At 50.0% G+C, this 22,515-nt stretch overlaps 1 protein-coding gene across 4 annotated transcripts in view; it reads left to right on the top strand.

Moving 5' to 3' along the window:
- Positions 1 to 6,462: 6,462 nt before the first annotated feature.
- IL4R (interleukin 4 receptor) overlaps positions 6,463 to 22,515 on the top strand; it is a 37,210-nt gene continuing 21,157 nt past the window's right edge. For all 4 annotated transcript variants that reach the window (XR_006733377.1, XM_045542836.1, XM_045542837.1 and 1 more), the window contains exon 1: positions 6,463 to 6,691. Coding sequence is in view for 3 of the 4 variants with exons in the window: in XM_045542836.1 (XP_045398792.1) it covers positions 6,533 to 6,691 (159 nt within the window). In the remaining variant the exon portion in view is untranslated. The remainder of the gene's footprint in view (positions 6,692 to 22,515) is intronic.

A 22,515-nucleotide genomic window follows, 5' to 3' on the forward strand; every position in this document is an offset into this window, starting at 1 on the left:
TGAGATGGATTTTGGAATTATCAGATATGGAATTTAAAATAACTTTTAATATATTAAGGGATAACAATATGTTAAGGGATAAAATAGAAAAAGTAGACAACGTGCAAGTAGAGAATAGAAACTCTAAGAAAGAGTCAAAAGGAAACACTAGAAATTTATTTTTTTAAAAACCATAAGAAATGAAGAATGTCTTTGATTGGCATATCCAGGTGAGCCTGAAGATATGTCATCAGAAACTTCACAAACTTAAATGCAAAAAGAAAAAGAATAATAAAAAATAACTATCCTAGAACTGTGGGACAATTACAACCATGTTGCCATTACCATGGCAATATCAGAAAGATAAAGGAACAAAAGAAACATTTGAAGTAATGATAGGGGAGAATTTTCCAAATTAATAACACCAGACAACAGATCCAGGAAGCTCAAAGAACACCAAGAAGAATAAATACCAAATTGAAAACAGAAAGTCAACTGAGAAAAATCAATGAAACTAAAAGTTGGCTCTTTGAAAAGATCAATGAAATTGATAAACCTCTGCCTAGGCTAATCAAGAAAAAGAAAGAAAATACAAATTAATAATAGGAGAAATGAAAGAAGGGCTATTATTGCTTATCCCACAAATAGGAAAAGGATAAAGGAATATTACGAAAAACTCTATGCCCACAAATTTGATAACTTAGGTGAAATAAGTCAATTCTTTGAGAGGCGCAAACTACCAAATTTCACAAAGGAGAAATAATTATCAGAATTTGCTTATATTTATTAAAGAAATGGAATCAACAATTAATAACTTTTTTATAAAGAAAGCAAAAGCTTCAGATGGTTTCAATGGTGAATCCTTTCTAACATTTAAGGAAGAAATGATACCAATTTTCTACAACCTCTTCCAGAAAATAGAAGCAGAAGGAAAACTTTCTCGGACCTTCTATAAGGCCAGCATTACCCTAATACCATAACCAATTAAAAACATATAAGAAAGAAAAACTACAGATCAATATCTCTGATGAACATAGGTGCAAAAGTCCTTAACAAAATATTATCAAATCAAATTCAATAATGTATAAAAAGTATTATACACTACAACCAAGTAGGATTTATGCCAGCTATATGAGGCTGATTCAACATTCAAAAGTCAATTAAAGTAATCTATCACATCAACAGGCTAAAGAAAAATCATATAATATCAATAGCTGCAGAAAAAAGCATTTGACAAAATCTAACACCAACTCGTGATTAAAACTCTCAGCAAACTAGGATTAGAGGGCAATTGCCTCAACTTGGTAAAGAACATCTACAAAAAACCTAAGCTAACATACTACTTAATGGTGAGAAAATAGATATCTTCCCCCTAAAGGTCAGGAGCAAGGCAATGATGCTCCCTCTCACCACTTCTATTCAAGATCATACTGAAAGTCCCACCTAATGCAGTAAGATGAAGAAAAAAAAAAGAAAAGAAAAGTTACACAGATCGGGAAGGAAGAAACAAAACTGTCTTTGTTTGCCGATGACATTATTGTCTACGTAGAAAATCCCAAAGAGTCCACCAAAAAAACCTCTTGGAACTAATAAGTATTGTATTTGTAGCAAGGTTGCAGCATATAAAGTTAACATACAAAAGTCAATGGCTTTCCTATACACCAGCAACAAATAATTGGAATTTCAAATTAAAAACATAATACCATTTATATTAGCACCAAAAAAAAGAAGGAAAGCTACAAACTCTGATGAAAGAAAACAAAGTTCTAAATAGATACATATTCCATGCTAATGAATAAAAAACTCAATATTGTTAAGATGTCAGTTCTTCCCAAACTGATGTATAGATTCGGCACAATCCCAAACAAAATCCCAGTGAGTTCTTTTTGTGATTATTAACTTACTGATTCTAAAGTTCATATGGAAAGGCAAAAGACCTGGAATAGCCAGCACAGTCGTGAGAACAACTGTGGAGGAACAAAGTTGGAGGAATGACACTACCTGACTTTAAAACGTACTATCAAGACAGCATGGTATCGATGAAAGAACAAATAGATCAACTGAACAGAATAGAGATCCCAAAAACATATCCACACAAATATAGTCAACTGATCTTTGACAAAGTAGCAAAGGCAGTTTGATGGAGAAAGGATAGTCTTTTCAACCCATGTTGCTAGAACAACTAGATTTCTATAGGCAATAATAATAATTTAGACACAGACCTTACACATTTTACAAAAAATAACTCAAACCATAGACCTCAATGTAAATAGAAAACTATAAAACTTCTAGAAGATACAATAGGATAAAATCCTGGATCTAGGCGACCTTGAATTTCACAATGAGTTTTTAGATAACAACAACAAAAGCATGATCCATGAAAGAAAAAAATTGATAACTTGACCTTTGTTAAAATTTAAAACTTCCGATTTCCAAAAGACACTGTTAAGAGAATGAAAAGTTAAGCCACAGACTTGGAGACAATATCTGCAAACCAATAATCTGATAAAGGACTTGTATCCACAATAGATTAAGAATTTGGAAAACTCAGCAGTAAGAAAACAAATTTAAAAATGGGCAAAAAATATCAACAGGCAACACGTAAGACATATAGATGGCAAAAAAGCATATGAAAGGATGCTCAACATCATATGTGATTAGGGAATTACAAATTAAAATGACAAGATACCACTACATACCTATTAGAGTGGCTAACACCCCCAAAACTGACAAAACCAAATGCTGACAAGAATACAAAGCGACAGAAACTCTCATTTATTGCTGTTAGGAATGCAAAATGGTACAGCCATGTTGGAAGACAGTTTGCCAGTTTCTTACACAACTAAACATATTCTTACCATATGATCCAGCAATCGTGCTCCTTGGTATTTACCCAATTGTATTGAGAAACATATGTCCACACAAAAACCTGTACACGAGTGTTTATAGCAGCTTTATTCGTAACTGTCAAAAACCGAAAGCAACCAAGATGTCTTTCAGTAGGTGAATCTATAAACAGTGGTACAGAGTTTGTTACTCCACTCATGAATTGATGGGCACTTGGGTTGATTCCACATCTTTGCAACTGTGAATTGTGCTGCAATAAACATTCGAGTGCAGGTGTCTTCTTGATAAAATGACTTCTTTTCCTTTGGGTAGATACCCAGTAGTGGGATTACTGGATCGCATGGTAGGTCTACTTTTAGTGCTTTCAGAAATCTCCGTACTGTTTTCCGTAGAGGTTGTACTGAAAAAGGCAAAACTATGAAGACCATAAAAAGATCAGGGGTTTCCAGGATTCAGGACAAATAGGGAGCACGGGGGATTTTGAGGGTGGTGAAACTCTTCATGTTGCTACATCTGTGCGTCCATGACATAATGCATTTGTTAAGACCCATAGAACTGTGTAGGAGACAGTGAAACTTAATGTAAACTAAGCACTTTAGTTTAAAATAATCAATATTAATTCATTAATGGTAACAAATGCACCACACTCGTGCCAGTTGAGTGGGGAAATTGTGCACAGGGGAGAGGGCGTATAGGAACTGTCTGTACTATCTGCTCAATTTTTCCGTAAATCTAAAACTGTTCTAAAAAATGAAGTCTACTAATTTTAAAAACTGGAAGATAGGCTTGAAAACAAGTAAGTGTGCGGTGATATAAGCTGAGCTGAGCTTATAATCAGGCAGGACTTGAGAAGCCCTGGATTTGGAGTTGCTGTCATTTGGCAGCGCCAGGCTGCTCCCAGGCCTCACCCAGACCCCCAAAGATAAAGCTTGGATCTTGGGCAGGAGCTTGAATAGTGGAGCTGTGTGCCAGAAGATAAACTTCCCACTTACTATCTCTCTTGGGCCTCAGGACAATGTCCTGCTTTCTTAACTTTTTATTCTGACATCATTTCAGACTCACAGAAAAGTTGCAAAAGGAGTACGAAGAATTCCCCGCAGCCCTTTCTCCAGGTTTTCCCAAATGTGTCCACATCTGACCACATCTGCTCTCAGCACCGCATGCATCTCCGTTTCACAATCAGGCACATGGGATGGGACAGGCTCAGATTTCGCTTCTTTCTCATCTTTATTCTGACAAGCATGGCCGTTGATGTTTGTTGAGCACCTAATACATCCCAGGCATTGTTCTGAGTGTTAGGTTTGTTCAGGGTCCGAAAAGTACATACAGGACGAATGCAGTTAATGCCTATCCCTGGATAAGGACGAAGCTACCTTCCTCCCTTATCTCTGCAGGATGAGACCATTGCGCGGGGTGGGGGTGGGGGTGTTCCCAGAAATTGGTTATTTAAAAAAATTTTATTACAGAGGCTATTCTGGCCCAGGTACTTACGCCCCACTGGGAGAAACTCTCTCTAAAACCCAAGGCTTTCCCCTCCCTCAGGGTGGACGCTCTTTTGGCCTGCACCCAGATACTCAAAATAAACAACATTTTACTACACATGAGGCTTTTTTACTACACATGAGGCTTTGTGTGTCTCCTTCTTGGCTCTACACACACCTTCCTATCTCACCGCCTCGAACCCCAGTGAGGTGGGGCTGTTATTTTACAAAATTGACAGAAGAGCGGGCTCAGGCACAGTCAGGGTGATTCACTTTGCCCAGAGTCACACAATGAGTTGCAGAGCTGGCATGCAGACACAGGTGTCTGGAGGACTCGGAAAACAGGATGGGGGCCCAGTTTGGGGGGTGGCCAGGAGGGGAAACAGCCCAAGCCACACATTCCCAAAGGATGTCAAGGGTAGACTTTTTCTGTCATCACCCGATGAGACAAACGCAAAGATGCAAAGACAGGGCAAAGGAAGGTTTCATCTTCACAAGGGGCAGCGTGCAGGGTTGAACTGCCTGGGTTCAAATATCGACCACGTGGGTGTGTGTGGATGTGTGAGTAATGAGTGCGAGGGGGTGTGAGTGTGTGCGGGAGAGTCACACCTTGTCTGGAGAATTCCCGAAAGCCCTTCCTGAAGCCTGAACAGGCCTGCCCTCTCCGTGTCCACCTGGGCTGTCCCCAGCACTGGGCCATCACCCTCGATTGCTTGTGTCTGTTTACCTGTCAGTGCCCTGACCAGATCTCCAGGGCTGGGAAGCAGGGGCTGGGTCTGCCATTTCTTGCTCTCCCCAGCCCAGGTCTTGGCACACGGAGGCATCAATAAATAGATGCTCAATAATGGGAGTTTTTCCCACCCTCATGCAGGGCTCACCTCCAGGTACTTGCTCGTGCAATTGCTCCGCATTGATCCTTGGAGGCACTGGTCAGAGGCCACCTCCTCCAGGGAGCCACCCCTGACCCCCAGGGACTGGGTCCACTGTACTATCACTGACTTGGGGGCTGGTGTCTGTCCTGCCGCCCACTTGGTTGTATGGCCTTGTATCTGTTTCATGTCTTCCTGTCTGAGCCCTCAGTGTTGCCCCTCTGCCCTGGGAAGCCAACCCTTACCCACCGGGGGATTTGCTGCTTCCCTGGCTCCCCTCCACACAGCACTGGATCCCATTGGGCTGTCCTTGGCTTGGAGAACTCTGCCTCCACCCTGAGACTGACAGCCCCTAGAGGGCAGGAGGGGGGCCACATTACTCTCTGGGTCCACCTCCCTTGTTCTCCCCTCACTCAAGGCAACTCTGGCCTTCAGCCAATACCCCCAACATGCTAAGTTAGTTCTGGCCCCAGGGCCTTTGCACTTGCTGCTCCCTCTCCTTAAGCTAGTCTCCCCCCATATCCTTTTCACTTTCTCAGCTCAAGTGTCTCCTCCTCAGAGAGGCCTGTCCTGACCACCTGCCCCACTGGCCTAAGAGGTCCCTCTGTTTTACTTTGGTCTTGGGGTCTCTTGTTACCTTAAATACTTTGTTTAGCATTTTTCCCTATCATCTGGCCCCATCATGCCTTCTGTGGTGTCCAGTGGCCAGTGGCCTATGACTCGGGTTCGAATCCCAGCTCCCTCAGCTTGCCTGCCTTGAGATTCTGAGTGAGCTTAACCGGCTCTGCGTCTCGGATTCCCATCTGTAAAACGGATGACAGTGGAACTCCCTCCTAGGGTCGCTGGAGGATTAAATGAGTTGAGCACGCAGTGCCTTGGCCCAGGGCTGACAGATGGTACCAGCTGTTGACTGAAGGGCTGTTTTACTATCTCAGTTTTTCTGGAGCTGGCGCTGGTACACGTTTATTGGAAGACTGAACAAACACTGGCACTTGGAAGTTGGGCCGGGAAGAGGAGGAGGATTAGGGTCGCCCGGCTCCCCAAACCCAAAGGCAACTGCCCCCTCCACGAGGGTTCTTGGCAGGAAGGGGAGGTGGGGGAAGGCCGGGCCTGGGGTTTGGCCTTTTGTTTGGAGAGCAAGGGAACTGTCGCCGAGTCCTCGGGAGTGGGAGGAGACAGGGGAGGGGCAACCCCGGGCTGCTGCGGGCCGCGGGTCGGGGGTGGCGGCGTGCTGGGGTCGCCCCCGGAGAGGACCGCAGCCCGGACTGCAGGGGGCGGCGGGGACGGCGACAGTCGCACGGACTCCGGTGGCCTCGGCCGGCCCAGCCGGCCGGGCTCCCTCCCCCGGGGCTGCGCATGCAAATGCCGGGTCGCCGGGGCGGGGCGCAGGAAGCAGAGGCGGGCCGGGTCCTGCTCCCAGGAAAGCCCCGCGCGGCGGGGGCCGGAGCAGGGCAGCCCCGGGGTGTCCACTTCCCGCTCGGGCGCCCGGACGGCGAATGGGGCAGGAGCGCGCAGGTAGGACCCGGGGCCCTTGCGCGGATCGGGGCTCCGGGACTTGGCTCTCGGCACGCTGCGGGCGTCCGGGAAGGGCTTGGCCGCCGGCGGGGCCCCTGGCAGTGGGGACCCGGGGAACAGCCCGGACCCCGCTACTCTCTGCGCGCGCGGAGCAGCGCCCAGTTCTGTCGGTGTCGCCGAAGCGGATCGGAGTCGCGGAGTCGGGGGTCCTCGGACACCCAGCGCGCCGCCCAAACCCGTGCTGGCCCTGAGGCCTCTGCGCGTCTGTCGGGAGCCCTGGGACAAGGCAGATCTGGGCCACCCACGCAGCCCCTGACCTCTGGGCGATCGCTCCCTGCCTTGTGCTCACGTAGCCGGAGAGGACTGGGGAGAGAGGGTGGGTGGGGAAAGTTCTGCGAGCCGTGGAGTTGGGCGCTACGTCAAGGAATCTGGGGAAAGGAGGCCCTTTGGACCTTGGGCTCCTCCTCTGAGTGTTAGATTGACCCAGTAACGGCGATCGTTCACTGGAACTTATTTTATTGAAAGTATTCCGGGTTGGACTCCGAGGTAACCTTTCCGTGGTGGGTGCGATGTATCATGGCCATTGTACAGATGCGGTCGCTGAGGTCGCTGAGGCACGGACAGCTTTAATAACTTGCCCGAGGTGACGCCCACCTGGAAAGTCGGGGAGCAGGATTTGAACCCAGGCAGTCTGAAGCCAGAGCCAGCTGCTTGCCACCTCTCAACAGTGTTTGTCAAACCACAGCAAAGACCAGATTGTCCAAGGGATTTGCTTAAAATGCAGTTTTCCAGGCCCTTGGCTTGAGATTCAGATTCAGTAAACCCAGGAATCTGTTGGGCGTTTTATTTTTATTTTTATTTTTGAGACAAGGTCTCACTTTGTCACCCCTGCTGAAGTGGAGTGGTGTGATCATAGCTCACTGTAGCCTGGAACTCCTGGGCTCAGGGGATCTCCTGCCTCTGCCTCCCCAGTGGCTGGGACTATAGGCCCCTGCCCAGCTAATTTTTAAAATTTTTTGTAGAGATGGGGTCTCCCTGTTATACCCAGGCTCGTGTTGAACTCCTGGGCTTAAGTGGCCCTTCCATCTTGGCCTGGTGTGTTTTCTTTTAAACAAAATCTGGATTTCTTAGAATCAGGCAAGACAGGGGACCAGCAGTTCACCTGCTGCTGGGATTCAGGGAATGCCCCCCAGGCCAGCACTAATCCTACCTGAGTCCTAGTCTCTGCCCTTCCCCAGCCCTCTGGGAGGTGTGACCCACCGCAGCTCTCCACTGTGGGTGACCTTTTAGGAACCAAGGGCATTTGCTGGGACATCAGTGCCTTTATTAAAATCCTCAACTCCGATAGGGAAACTGAGGCTCAGGTGTATGTTTAGCCAGGGTGCCCTGCACGGTAAGAGGATTCCAGAGTCCTGTAGAAGCCTCTGAGAACTCAGCTAGCCCGACCCAGGAGTGGAGATGACCAGTTAAGCCATTCATTCAGCTCCTGCTAAGTTCGGGGTGCTGTTCTGGGCACTGGTGTTTGCCCTCTAGGAGCTCCCCCTCTGGAGGAAGACTGTGACAAGCGGGGGTGGCAGCGGGGTGGCAGTGGGGGAGCTCTGAAGGAGGGATACACTAGGGGCTGTGGGAGCACAAGCTGGGTGATCAGCTCTTCACGGGGCAGTGGGAAAGGCTTCTCAGAGCGGGGGACCCCTGAGCCTGCCTTTGGCAGGTGGAGAATGGGAGGTAAAGGCATGCGGAGGCATGGGCACAGTGTGGGCGAGGCTGGGAGGTGTGAGAGCGCCCGGCGTGCGGAACCTTGTCTCAGCGAGGTGGGCCAGGCTGCATTGTGGAAGGCCTTGAATGCCGTGCTGAGGAGTGTGGACCGGTGTATTTTACCTTTGCGGGAGCCATTAGAGTCACAATGCAGATTCCTGGGCCCCCCCTGGACTTCTGGACCCGAATGTGGAGGGAGGTGGTGGGCAGGCAGCAGGGAAGATCTGCTGATCAGCTGCCCCAGTTACAACAGCCAGTTACCAGCAGGTTTCCAAATTCTGGGAAGTGACTCAGTGCCTGGTATGTTTTGTAAACATGTTCCCAGGGTTGCAGAAAGCCCAGGCACGGATGGGAAGCTGTCTGTCCCCTACGGTGTTCACAGTTTTCTGATGCTCAGAGTTAGAATAGGAACTGAAAAGAAGTGAAGTGTCAAAGAAGTGAGAAGAGAGAACCTTGTCTATACGCCTTCCTCTCCCTGCCCTACCCCACCCCATCTGGGAGGATGGAGGAGAGTCTTTGGGATTAGACGGCCCACCACCTTCTACTGCCCTTTGCTGGCACCTGGGAGTAGGGCAGGGACAGCAGATCCCTGGGTGCCATGCCTCCTCACGTTTGGACACTTGTGCCTTCATGAGCGTTAGTGACATCACGTTTCGTAAGATGCCTAACACAATTCCCAACACATAGTAGGTCCACAGTAAATGTGTATGTGTGTTGTTACTTGTCAAGAGGGCTAGCTTGGAGGTGAGAGCGTGGACCCTGGAGCCAGATCTCCTGGGTTCCAATGGTGGCTTTGCCACTTCCTATGTAACTAATTTCTCAGGACCTCAACTCCCCAATTTGTGAAATAATAGTGACTATCCCAGTTAATATATGTCAAGCATACAAAACGGTGCCTGGTATGTAGTAATCACTATGTGTTTGTTAAATGAATAAATCTTTTTTGTTGCCTCCCACGGACCTCATTGGATAGGATATAGTCTACCCATTTTGCGGGTAGGAACACTGAGACCCAGATGTGTGCAGTGGCCTTGCCAAAGGTCCCACATCTGAGAGTGATAGAGGGTGGAATTTGAACCTACTTCCCATCCCAGCCGGTGTTCCTTCCCACTGTGCCAGTTTGCTGGGGTGACCAAGAAGGAAATGCTTCTGAGCATTCTTCGTAGCTAGCACTGTGGAAATCTGCCCAGCCATGCTTGGCCAGACTGCCTTTGGCTGGGCTACAAGAGAGGCCAGAGGCTTGCCTGGATGTTGCATGGACTTGCCCTTGCTTGAGCGTGTGGCAGAGCACCCCAGTGGACACTCGGGGGTCTTGCAGAGGCTGGGGCATCCAGCAACAGACCAGCTGCATTCTCGTTGCATTTTGTCTTCAAGCAAATTGTTCTGCTTCTCTGAGCCTGAGGGAGAGAGAAGGGCACAAGCTTGAAGACAGGAGACCCAGCTTCCAATCTGAGCTCCCTGCTTCCTAGCTGTGTGATCTGGAGGAAGTTGTTTAACCTCTCTGAGCCTCCCTTTGCTTCTCATGGGTACTTTTAGGGAAGACTGTCCACGAGATAGTTTTTTTGTTTGTTTGTTTACTTGTTTGGTTTTTGAGACAGGTCTTGTTCTGTTGCCCACGCTGGAGTGCAGTGGCATGATCACAGTTTACTGCAGCCTCAAACTCCTGGGCTCAAGCAATCCTCCTGCCTCAGCCTCCCGAGTAGCTGGGACTACAGGCACCCATACCACGCCTGGCTATTTTTTGTTGTTGTTGTTAGAGACGGGGTCTTGCTCTGTTGCCCAAGCTAGTCTCAAACTCCTGGGCTCAAGTGATCATCCCTCCTCCCCCTCCAAAGTGTTTGGATTACAGGCATGAGCCACTATGCCTGGGTCCCATGAGATAGTGTTAATAGACACTTTGCCCATGGAAGGGGCTCAGTGATTGCCATTTCTCTGCCCATTTTGGACAGAGCCGCTTCTCCATATCCAGCACCTGGCTTCCTCATGCATTTCTTCTTCAGGTATTTATTGAGTGCCTGCATGTGCCAGGTGCTAGTGACAGGGCACTGGGCAAATTCCTTGCTCTCTTGGAGTTGAGATTCTAGCTGAGAAGACAGGCAATTTACAAACAAACAGATATATGCACACTTAAAGCCTTTATCTATTATTCTGAAATCCACAAGCTCTGAAGACTGAGAGTGTTTTCCTAACTCATCAGGAAGCTACAGATGAGGCTCTGTAGAGTTTTAATCCTTGGTGTGAATGCTTGGATGTCGTGGTGCCAGGGACACGAATGCGATTGATCGCGGGGTGCTGCCGCAGATCCTGCGGGGGCCGGGCGTGTCGGGTGGTATTTTATGCAAGATGACCTTTCCATAACCTGAGTGATTATGAATTCTGAAATAGGATTCCAGGATTTCACAGCAGAGCATGTGGACCTGCCGTGTCCCGTCAGGTGGAGACAGTGCTGGGAAGGAAAGCAAAGCCGGGTGAGGATGGGATCAAGGAGACCCTCTCTGAGGAGGCGACATTTGAGAGGGATGAGGGGAAGAGGCCTGGAGAAGAACAGGCCAGGTGGAGGGACCCACAGAGGATGGAAGACCCCACTTCCCATGTTCGCCTTGGCTCTGTGTGCACGGTTCTGTCTAAATGCGTCTGTTCTTGCCTTTCCAAGAAGTGCTGATGTCTCTGAGGTTTCAGGTTTGGCTCCGACTGACTCATTCTTGCACTAGGGGCCCCCACGGGCCTCCTCGCCTCCTCTCTGTTGCCTAAGAAATCTGAGGTCTATGCTAAAGCAAGCCTGGGTGCTGTGGCCTGGCTGCCAAGGATCAGCAGCTGGGCCCACATCTGGAGAGGCAGGGAGTAGGGCCTAGAGAGGGCTCTCATCTGGCCTTTCAAGGGTTTGCAGGAACAGAGTTCCTGGAGGGGTGGGGCTGTCGTTCTGGGTCTAAGAGCCTCCGGCCTGCAGAGCAAAGTTAAAGGACAGCAGGCACTCACATGTCTTGAGCGTCAGCACCCAGCTAGGCGCTTACTCACTCAGCCAACATGCCAGTGGCTGGGGACATGGTAGCCAGTGACCCAGAAGGGAGGGCCCTGGTGGAGCTGACAGCCTTGTGGGGGCGGTGACTCCAAGGAAGTGGTTTTTGAGCTGAGACCCAAAGTAACAAGACGTAAATATCTGGGGAGATTGATCCAGGCAACGGAAACAGCAAGTGCAAAGGCCCTGAGGTAGGACCAGGCTTGGTGTGTTTGACCCATGGCAAGGAAGCTGGTGTGGTTGGGTGGAATTGAACGAGAAGGAGTGGGTAGAGATGGAGGTCAGGGAAGTAAGCAGGGGCCAGATACCGGCATTATCTCATTTGACTTGTATAATAAACCTATGAGGTAGGAACTACTCTCATCCAAACTTTACAGCAGCACAGAGAGGTTCAGTGACTTGTCCAGGGTCACACAGCTGGAAGGTGGCAGATTAGGGCTACGGACCTGGGAGCTCCTGAGTCCTCAGTCTTCACCACTGTGTTTAAACACAATGAAAACTCTGCCGGAAGGCTGGAGGCCACCACCACTTAGGCAGATGGACTGTCTCACATTGTTGGTGTGCTCACCAGCCATCGATCTGCCCAGCGACCCTGTGAATGTGGTCGGCCGGGGATGGGTTCCTCCAGGCCACATTTCACAGGTAATGCATTTGTTATGCAGATCATTTTACGAAAGATGGGGTGGAGGGGAGCGGAGGCATGAAGATGAGTGAACGTCCTCCTCATTCCCCCGAGAGGGAAACTGAGGCTCAGGGTAGAGACTTATCTGGGTGACACAGCTCATAAGTGGCAGAGTCTGGATTCAGACCCAGGGCTGCTGGCCCAGGAGCCTACGCATTTATAACCACTGTCCTGAGCTGTCCAGCCCAAGGAATAGAGTTTAAGAGAACTACACTTCTCGGTCAGAAGTAAGGGCGCACAGTCACCAAGGGCCATTTTGGAGAACTCAGGGGAAGCATAAGGTTTTCCTTAAGCAGCCAGAGAAGTGTTCTGCCTTTTCAGAAGAGGAGAGTGAACTTCTCCGGGGAGAACAGATTCCAGGTCTCTGGTCTGGGCAGCCCGCCAAGCCCACAGAACCACAGCCTTCCTTCTAGAAAAGGAGCATCTTTCTTCCAGAAGCCATATTTCCATAGCTGGGCAGCTCTTAGTGGGGGGAAATCTTTCCTGAGATTTAGCCAAATTAGCTTTCCAGGAGCTTCCACTTCTGGCTCTGGTACTGCCCCTTGGAGGCTGTAACCATCTCCCTCCAACCCCAGTCCGATTTTTCTCCTATTCAGACTACACAGACTACCGCAGTTATTTCAGGCATTCTCCCTGACACAGGAAGTTACAAGTTCAATCTGGCTTTGGACATGATTCAATTAGTCAGAGTCCCACATAAAGCCTGGGTCCTCTCCTAAAGCCTGCTTGGTTAGAGAGGAGGGAGACTATCACCTCCTTGGATCTGGAGCCCATACTTCTGTTGATGCAGCCTGCATTCATACTAGTAGCGGCCACATCCCACTTAGGGCTCATATTGGGCTTGTCAGCTAAAACCTCCATATCTCTCTTCTGCGTGAGCTGCTGTCAATCAAAGTTCTTCCATTCTGAGATTCCTTGTTTGAGGCTAACAGCTGTTTTCAGTGTTTTCTAATAAAGCTACTTCAGGCCAAAAGGCTATAATTTTTTTCTTCGAGTATTGCTTTGGCTTCATTCCACAAGTCTTGTTTCACAACGTTATTCACTGCTAAAATAGTTTATAATTTCACTTTTGGTTTCCACTTTAAGAGGTAGACTGAATTTTTTATTTTTTTTTATTTTTTTTTTTTTGAGACAGAGTCTCACTCTGTTGCCCGGGCTAGAGTGAGTGCCGTGGCATCAGCCTAGCTCACAGCAACCTCAAACTCCTGGGCTCAAGCAATCCTCCTGCCTCAGCCTCCCGAGTAGCTGGGACTACAGGCATGCGCCACCATGCTCGGCTAATTTTTTCTATATATATTTTTAGCTGTCCATATAATTTCTTTCTATTTTTAGTAGAGACGGAGTCTCGCTCAGGCTGGTCTCAAACTCCTGACCTCGAGCAATCCACCCGCCTCGGCCTCCTAGAGTGCTAGGATTACAGGCGTGAGCCACCGCGCCCGGCTGAATTTTTTTAAGTTCTCTTTTTATTATTAAATTCTAAACTTGGTCATTATAGTCATTGCAGTGAATATATGTGGCTATCATATATCTATGATATCAATGGTGGAGAATTTGTTGAGATCTTTGTAGGATTTTCTGGTCATTTTTTTCCTCTTGTGTTTGAAAAGAATGTCTATTTCCCGTTGAGTGTGAAGTTATAGAAATATATCTATCAAATCAAGCGAGCTATTATATTATTTATATTTTGTATGTTCTGTGGTTTTCTCTGCCTGATTTATCTCCCACTGTAACGGAAGATCTGTTAATTTCTCCTTGTGTTTCTTTAAGTTTTGTGCTTTACTTTTTAAGCTATGTTGTTGGGTGCATAGTCATAGAAATAGAATATGGGTTTGTGATTTTTATACCTTCTTGGTGAGTTGCTCCTTTTATCAGTATAAAGCGGCCACCTTTCTGTTTTAATACTTCACTGTGTTGAATTCTATGAGACTTGGGTAAGACCCAGTCCCTGCTCTGGAGGGACTTTCGGTCTGGAAAGGAAAAGAATGGAGGGGCATGGCTCACGGTTAACAGGAGTGAAAAGGACTTTGAAACAGAGGGACAGAGTTGAAGTGGGCTGAAGAAGGATCAGGATTTGACCAGGAGTGTCGTGAGAGGCATATGACAAGGGTGTCACTGGAGGAGAGCACTGAGAGGAGGAGTAATCAGCCCAAGGGGGGTGAGAGAGCAGGGAAGTCTGCGACATGTTTGGGGACTGGTGGGGCAGGGGAGAAGGGTGCAGGGTTTGTGAAGACTGCCCTGGGACCTGGGTCCTCCCCCAGTGGGGAGGAGGGCACTGGGGCTTGCGGGATGTGGGCAGTCCTCTCTGGCACCATCATGACACTGAGCAACACGGAGCAGGTGATTGGGTATCTCCAGCCCGGCTCTCTTCTCATCACCATGGCAACCACCAGCATCCCATAATGGGCAGGCAGTAAGAGGGGCAGAAGGGTGGGAACGGTTTGAAAAGGCAGCCTTTCACCTTTGGAGGTGCTGGTGCTTGGGGTAGACAAGGGGGTCCCATCTATTGCTTCTTTCCCTCTTTTTGGGGCCCCCTGGAGTCTGGGGACAGTGGGCCCCTGCCCAGGCCACCAGCTGATGACTGTGAGCCAGATGGGGACCACAAATGTGGGACTTCAGGGACACAGGTGTGTGCCTTAAAAATGGAATTAGTTCCCCACATTCAAAAATCAGGATAACACACATAAAAATCCGGATTTCTAGCTTCTTTTGAAAAATCAAAAGACCTAGCAAAAACCAGGCCTTCATTTTCACATGACAAAGAAGCCACAAGAGCAGAGTGGCAGCTGTCCTTTAGGGCTGGGCACGGGTTTGCCACTTGTCCCCTCTCTGCTCATCTGGGTCCTGCATCTGCGTTATCTTAGGTCTTAGAGTTTACTCCAGAAGAGGTGGCTCCAACCTGGATCGCAGCCTCTGCTCGCCCCCTTCCCTCTTATGTGCTTTCTTTACCTTTTTGTCACAACATACGTGCAGACACGTGCACAGACATGTGAAGCTTCATGCATTTTCACAAAATGAGCACATGCATGTGACTCAAGAAACAAAGCATGACCAGCCTCCTGCTACTGCCAGGTCACACCCCTGTCCTCCAAGGCCACTATCCTGACTTCCAACCCCAAGATCAGTGGTCTCCTTTTCAACTTTATATAAGTGGATTCAGACAGTGTGGCCTTTTTGAGCCCAGCATCTTTCACTTAGCTCGTACCTGTGACAGCTGTCATTTGCTCAAGGTCTTGAGGAGTTTTTCTTGGTGCTCAGAGATAAGCCTTTGCCACCCACTCCATCAACTCTGTCCCAGGTCCCTCCTGCCCTGCTATGGCCTCTTTGCCTCCTGGCAGCCACCCAGTGAGGCAAGTGGTCCTGTTTTCATTGCACAGATGAGGAGACTGAGGCTCTGAGTGGAACCCAGCTTGCCATGATCTCCCAGCCAGTCAGGGGGGAGTGTACACTTACGCACAGAGTTAGGTTTCTGTGTCTTAGATACTCTGGGTCCCTACCCACACGAGTGGCCCCCGTGTCTGTGTGTCCCCGTCCATCTAGTAATGTTATGGAGTAAGACAACAGGAAGAACTCCATGGAGGGTACCCCCACCATGTCTGTCTACAGATGGAAAATGAACAGGAAGTTCTTATCTGTGCCCATATGTTGTCCTGGCTTTGGGTTTGCCCAGGGGACAAAGTTCACTGGTGAGGGCTGGGCAGTGACAAAGGACAAATTCCAGCTCGGTTACTTCCTGCTCTGTCGCCTTGGGCAATCTCTGAACTGCTGGAGGCTCAGTTTCGCCCCTGGGCAGAGGGGAACATTTGACCACATCTTCCATACTGGCCTTGCTGGGAGAAGCAAACAGTGATGTGTATAAAAAGAGAGCGAGTTTATGGGTGCTTTCTCTGTGCCAGGCACTGTACTGTGGACTCCAGAGCTGGAAGGCCTGGGTTCAAATCCCGACTCCACCACTTAGTAGCTGTGCATCCTTAGGCAGGTTCTTATACCTCTCTGGGCCTCAGTTTCTCTGTCTCTACAACGGGGATGATATTAACTGCATCTGCAATGACCCTCGGGCTGGTGCCAGAGTTAAATGAGTCAGGGATTCAAGTGCAGGTCAAGTGCTCCTGTGTAAGCTGAGGCTGGTGAGTGAAGCTGTCCAGTTGGGAGGGGTGAAACCGCCCCCCCGACCCCCTGGGGCAGAAGGGCCCAGGGCATGGCCTGTAATGGCTGGAGGAACTGGGGACAGGCAGGGGCAATCGTGTTGACTTCTGCAGACCTCAGAAAGGAGGCCCACGGGGCTGTCACTCAGATGGAATCTAATCAGCGTCCTGGCGCCAGATGCCTTGTCTGCTGCTCAGGGGAGCGAGTCATAATGACCAGCGCTCTGGAGGTCAGCTCCCCTGGGGTGGCCGAGATCTGCGCCTGCATTAGCGTATTTGCTCTGAGCCGGCGTTTGTAGGTGTTATCCAGCGGGCAGAGGTGGAAAATAGCCCTGCCTCTGGCAGGGGTGGCCGGCCAGGCTCCCCACACACAGCCAGGGGGACCTCGCTCGGTCATTCTTCCGTTCAGCAAACATTTGAGTGCCTACTGCATGCCAGGCACCGTGCCAGGCTCTGGGAGACAGCAGTGAGCGGGATGGACGCTGGCCTTGCAGGAGGTGGGGGTTTAGCACTGAACAGACAGCACCTGGTGTACGACACACCGTGTGCGGAGGGTGCTACATGGGTAGACAGAGGGATGGAGGTCAGGTCACCTGCGGCTCCTGAGCAGGTGGCATCTGGACGCGGGTTCCTCAGGCCCAGTCTCTTCCCTTGAGCCTCCGGAATCTTCTGAAGACAGGTTGGTTTCCAGGACCCCGGACGCCACCCCGGGGACACTTTTGGCCACGTGGACTCTGTGTCTGCAGCCAGCATGAGTGTCCACGTTGCTGTAAAGTGGCCACTGGCATGTGGTAACACCCTGTCCCCAAGAGAGTGCCCCACTCCGGGGGATCTGGCCCTGTTCTGTCCCATGAAGGAGGCCCACGTCTCCAGCCTCCCCCTGTCCCTTTCAGACAAGGCCCTCGCCCACTCTGCACCGGCCCCCTGTGCTTCAGCCACAGGGGATGCCCCTTAAACCTGTCTCTAGCCCAGCCCACTAGAACATACTAGAATGTACTGCCTCCTGGGTGCCTCTGGGGCCCACCAGCCTCTTGGACTCAATGTGTCCTCAGAGCACTGGAGCATGTGATGTTCCCGGGCAAGTCTGCTCCTTTTCCCAGCTCTCCATCGAGATGAGGGTCCCCGCAGTCCTCCCACCGTCCCAGCTACCCCGCACCGGTCATCGGCACGCCCTGCCGCCTCCCCTTCCCAGGCTGCCCCTCTTCACCAGCTCCAGCAGCACCGCTATCATCAGAGCTGTGCCTCTCCTGCTCAGTAGCCTTCAGTGGCTCCCCACTTCCCTGGGGACAGAGTCGGAGTCTGTCACTGTGCCGGGCAGACAGTGCTGTCCCTGGCCCTGCTGACCTCTCTGCTGCTGAGGGCCCAGCTTATAAGGCAGGAAGTGGGCCAGGCCTTCCCTCCTGCCTGGTTATTCACTCATCTCCCATCGTCCCTTCCCTCCACCCCTGCTTCTCTTAGGAACCTTCAGAATCTGTAAAATGGGTTTAATAATTGTACTTACCTCATCAGGAGGTCTTAAAGCACCTAGACCCGTGCCTGGCACCAAGGAAGCACTGTGTAAGTGTTAGAATAAGAGCAAAGTAGAATGCACATTATCGTTTATTGAGTGCGGGCACGAGGCTGGGCGTTCTGGTTGCGGAGCGAGAGACGTGCCCCCTGCCCTCCTGGAACACACGCACCACCCCCACCCCCACCCCCGCCCCCACTGTGCCTTTGGACGGACTTGCAGATCCGGATCCCTCCTTCTCTGCTCAGCCTTGTTCCTTCCTCTCCAGGCACCCATCCCTCCCCTCCCCCAGGAGCTCTGGGCCTCCCCCTGGAGAAGCTTGGCCCCCTAGGACCAGGGAGGGTCTCCCCGCCTGCCCCTAACAGCCTTCTGCCCTCGCTGATGAAGCTGTGCCCTTCGCGGGCCAGTTTCCCACACCGTTGTCCCCCAATGCCAGCGTCCCCCCCCTCCCCGGCAGTCCTCGTCCAGCCCATCTTGGTAAAGGCCCTGGAGTCACTCTGTCATTCTTGACTCCTGTCTGCCTCCTGTTCTCTCTCCCACCCCCCAGCAGCTCCACCTTCCACGTGCATCTGGAGTCAACCCTTTTTACCATCCCCACCCCCACAGCCTGGTGAGCCTGTCCCTGGGCAGGGCACCTCGCTGATCCCTGCCCTGGTCGCCCCACAGGCCTCTGCTTATGTCACTTCTCTGCTCAGAACCCCCCAGTAACTTTCAGCCTCACTCAAGTATTTGTTAAAAGAAGAAAGGAGTAAGTGAATGAATGAATGAATGAATGGCCTACTTGCATCTGTAACAGCTGGGACACAATGAGTGCTGGAAAGTGCCTGCAGTCAGAGTGCATGAGGGCGCGAGCGAGGGGGGCACTGGGGAGCCATGGTAGGCTTCGGGTCCTCGCTCCAGGGGGCAGCAGAACCAGCCTGTGGCCACCCACTGGGGCTGGGGCAGGCAGGCAGAGCCCAGGCCATTCTGGGGCCTGGCCTGGCCTGGCCTGCCTCACCGACCAGGGCGGGGCTGCTGATGTGGCTGCCAGTTCTAGGAACCCTGGTTCTGGGAAGGCCACAGCCCCAGGAAGAAGTGTGTCCCTGGCCCCCTGCCAGACCAGCCCAGCTGTTCCAGAGGCCAGAGGAAGCTCCAGGGCTGCTGCTTATAAGTACCGTGCGCTAACTGATTGCGCCACTGGAGCTGCGGTTCCAGGCCAGCTTCGGTGGTGGAGTTTCAGGGGTCAGTGGCTCTGGACGCCCCTGTTGTCCCCAGCTTCCTCTCCACATGCCACTTGTCACAGGGCTGACTGCTTCTTATCTGCAGAAACAGCCCCTCCTTCAAGCTGGGTTTTCGGCCAAGAAGAAAGAAGAGGAGGTGGCTTGTACATCCCTCTGGGCTCGGGGAGAGCCCTGCCAGGTCATTTCTGGACTGCTGCTGGCTTCTGACATTTCAAGACTCACACTTAGCCTCCCCCCAAAGTTTTTAAAGTAGTGAGTTAAGAGTTTTCCTGCCAGCAGGCGTGCTTTCCCGGCCCGGGTGCTTCCGTTCGCTTCCCGGCTCAGGCTTTCCCCAACTTTGCCTGCTTCCCAACTCTGTGACCTTGGCCTTGTCACTTGCCTCCTCTGGGGTTCAGGCCAGTGGGGCTCCCCTGGCCAAAGTCCCAGGGTCTCTGGGACTGTATTTCAAGAAACAGCAAACACAGTGGTTCAGCACATGGATTCTGGAGAGAGACTACCTGAGTTCAAATTCCAGCTGCGTGATCACCAGCAGCCGCCCTAACCTCTCTGTGCCTCAGTCTCCCCATCTGTGAAATGGAGATGTTAATGGCCTCATAGGGTCGTCGGGAGAACTACACTGATGAATATATTGTAAGCACTTAGAGCAGTGCTAGGCCACAGAATAAACACTATATGCAATTATTATGGGCAAAAGCTTAGTACCTCGTCTGTGTTTAAAAATAGATTATTGAATTTGTTATTGCTGAATTTTAGCCACTCATTCACTTAATAGATGTCTATCGAGCCCATGCTGTGCATGTGTCAGGCACTGTTTTAGACGCTGGGGCCAAAGCAGTGAGCAGCGCAGACATTAATCTGCCCTGGTGGAGCTGGCATTCTCACAGGGGGAGATAAACAATACATATATAGACAAATACATAATTTAAATTATAAGTTACCTTTACACTCCCAACGTCAAGAGCTAGTAGTGTATTGAGCATAGCCATTTCACAGCATCCCACTACGGAATACTTCTTTTGTGAACCATTTATGTCCTTTACCTATTTTTCTTAAAGGGATGTTTGCCTTACTGATTTGTAAGATCTCTTTATATATTAAGGCCCTTAACCCTTTGTAAGGTAAATTGCTACCTTTTTCTAGTCTTTTGCTTGCTTTCTATTTTTTATGGCATGTTTTGATCTAGGGAAGTTGAAAACATTTCTGCAATCACATCTTTCCATCTTTGTCATCTGCATCCTGAAATAAAACAAACATTCACACATGTAACCTCACTAATCTGATTAGAGATGGTGATAAGTACAGTGGCAGAAAGAAACAGAGTACAATGATAAGAAGTCACAGGGAAGGGAAGGGCCCTCATTAGATGGTGGGGTGGCAGGAGGGAAGGCTTCTGAAAGGTTTCTGGTGCAAAGACTCCGAGGGAGGAAAGGGCTGGGAGTGATTCAGAGGGCGCAGAAAGGGCCTAGGAGGGAAAGTCTGAGGGGTAGCAGGGGCCAGACCGTCAGGGGGCTTGGATTTCTTTTTCATTTTCTTAAATTAAACTGTTTATTTTTCAGTTAATTATAGGTTCACATGCAGTTGTTAAGAAATAATAGAGAGATGCCCTATCCTCTCTGTTTCCCCCAAGGGCAATATTCTACAAATCCTAATACAGTATCACGGCCAGGATATTGCCACTGATACAATCCACTGGCCTTGTTCCAGTTTCCCCGGATCTGCCTGTATTTATTTGTGCGTATTCGCCTGTGTGTATGTATTTGGTTCCGCGCGTAGGTTTGGTATCCACCACCACAGCCAAGGACAACACAGTTCTGTCGTCACAGGGATCCCGCGTGTTGGCCTTTTATAGCCACACCCAACTCCCTTCCCCAATCCCTGGCAGCCACTAACTGTTTTCCATTTCCATAGTTTTGTGACTTCAAGAATGTTACATAAACAGAGTCACACAGTGTGTACTCTTTTGGAATTAGCTTTTTTCCCAGGGGTGCGGGGTGCGGGCGTGGGGGTGGAACCTGGATTCTGTTCTGAGTCAGAGATGCTCCTCTTTGATGAGCTGGGGACCCCTGGGGATCTGTGGCCCCACCCCCGCCCCCAGCCCTGCCCTGCCCCCAGTGAAGAAGCCCTTCAGGAGCCAGAAGCTCTTGAATGGTGTGAGCTGGCAGTTTAGGGCCTCAACTGGGATTTAAAATGACACTGGAGAAGAGGCAGGGTGACCCAAGTCTGCAGTGATGGCTAACTGCCACCACCGCATGAGACTTCTCTCAGCCCCAGAATGAGCATTTGAGACATTTGCCACTCCCTGCTCAGAGATGCTCAAAATCTGCCCACTGCTTAGAGGAGGGGCCGTTGACCCAGCATCCTCACTCGGGCTTCGGAGGATCTGTGAATTCCTAAAATGGAACGCAGAATTAAGTGCGTGCACTTAAAGAGGGTTTGGAGTTTGCATCAGATGTTTGGATATATCAGTGACCCCAAAACTTTAGGGACTTTGGCTTCTCGACAGATGGTGGTTAAGAGCCAAAGCTCTAGAGCCCAAGTGCCGGGTTCAAACTCCAGGACTGTCACAACCGTGCGACCTCAGGCAAATCACTAACCTGTGCCTTGGTTTCCTCATCTGAAAATGGGGAAAATAACAGTATCTACTTCATGGAGTATTAAATGCATTCATATATGTAAAAGGTTTAGAAGACAACTTGGTATGTGGTAAACACTGTGTAAAGTAAATGATGAGGCTGCCAGGTGTAGGAGGGCAGAGCTTTTTAGGTAAAGACTTTTCTAGTTTCTCTGAGATGCTCAGGTCCTCTCTGTGTTGGTTGTCATCACAACGGTATTTCTTCCAAAGGGATGCATAGGTATGGTAGGGCACTGCTACCTCCCTTGTCCTGGATCTCATGCCTCTGTTAATATGACCTCAAGTGACTTTTTTTTTTAAAGCTGCTGCCTCACCATTGCCTCATGGGGGTTTTGCAGACAATAAAATCCCCAGGCCTTTTCTGCTGCTCAGTCAGGCTTTCTGGTCCTCTGCTTGGGCAACTGATGTTTGAAATTGACAGGCAGGGTGGCCAGCTCTTCCCAACCCGTTGCGTTTCATCTCGGTGGGTTCAGCCCGCGGTTCTAGAAGAAGTTGACGGAACTGATATTGGGATGCACCTGGACTCAGAAGCAGACAGACCTGGCTTCTGATTCTAGCTCTGCCCTCCTGCCAGCTGTGGGACCTGGTGGGCAAGTTCCCTGACCTCTCTGACCTCAGTTTCCTTAGCTAGAAAGTAGGGATCACAACCTGTCTTGCAGGATTCTTGGGCGGATTAAATAAGGTAATACTTCTAAAGCACTTAGCAAAGCGTCAGGAACAACACAAGTGCAGGACAAGCGGAATTTGTTTACACAAAGCCTCCACTCAACATAAGGAAGCTGTTTCCGATAGTTAGGTTCTGCTCAGCCATGACCTGGGAGTGAGTGCTCCGTCCATGGAGGGGTGCAAGCAGAAACTGGCAACATGTCA

Source organism: Lemur catta, chromosome 2 (genome assembly GCF_020740605.2).
Source record: "Lemur catta isolate mLemCat1 chromosome 2, mLemCat1.pri, whole genome shotgun sequence".
In the NCBI taxonomy this organism is placed as follows: Eukaryota; Metazoa; Chordata; class Mammalia; order Primates; family Lemuridae; genus Lemur; species Lemur catta.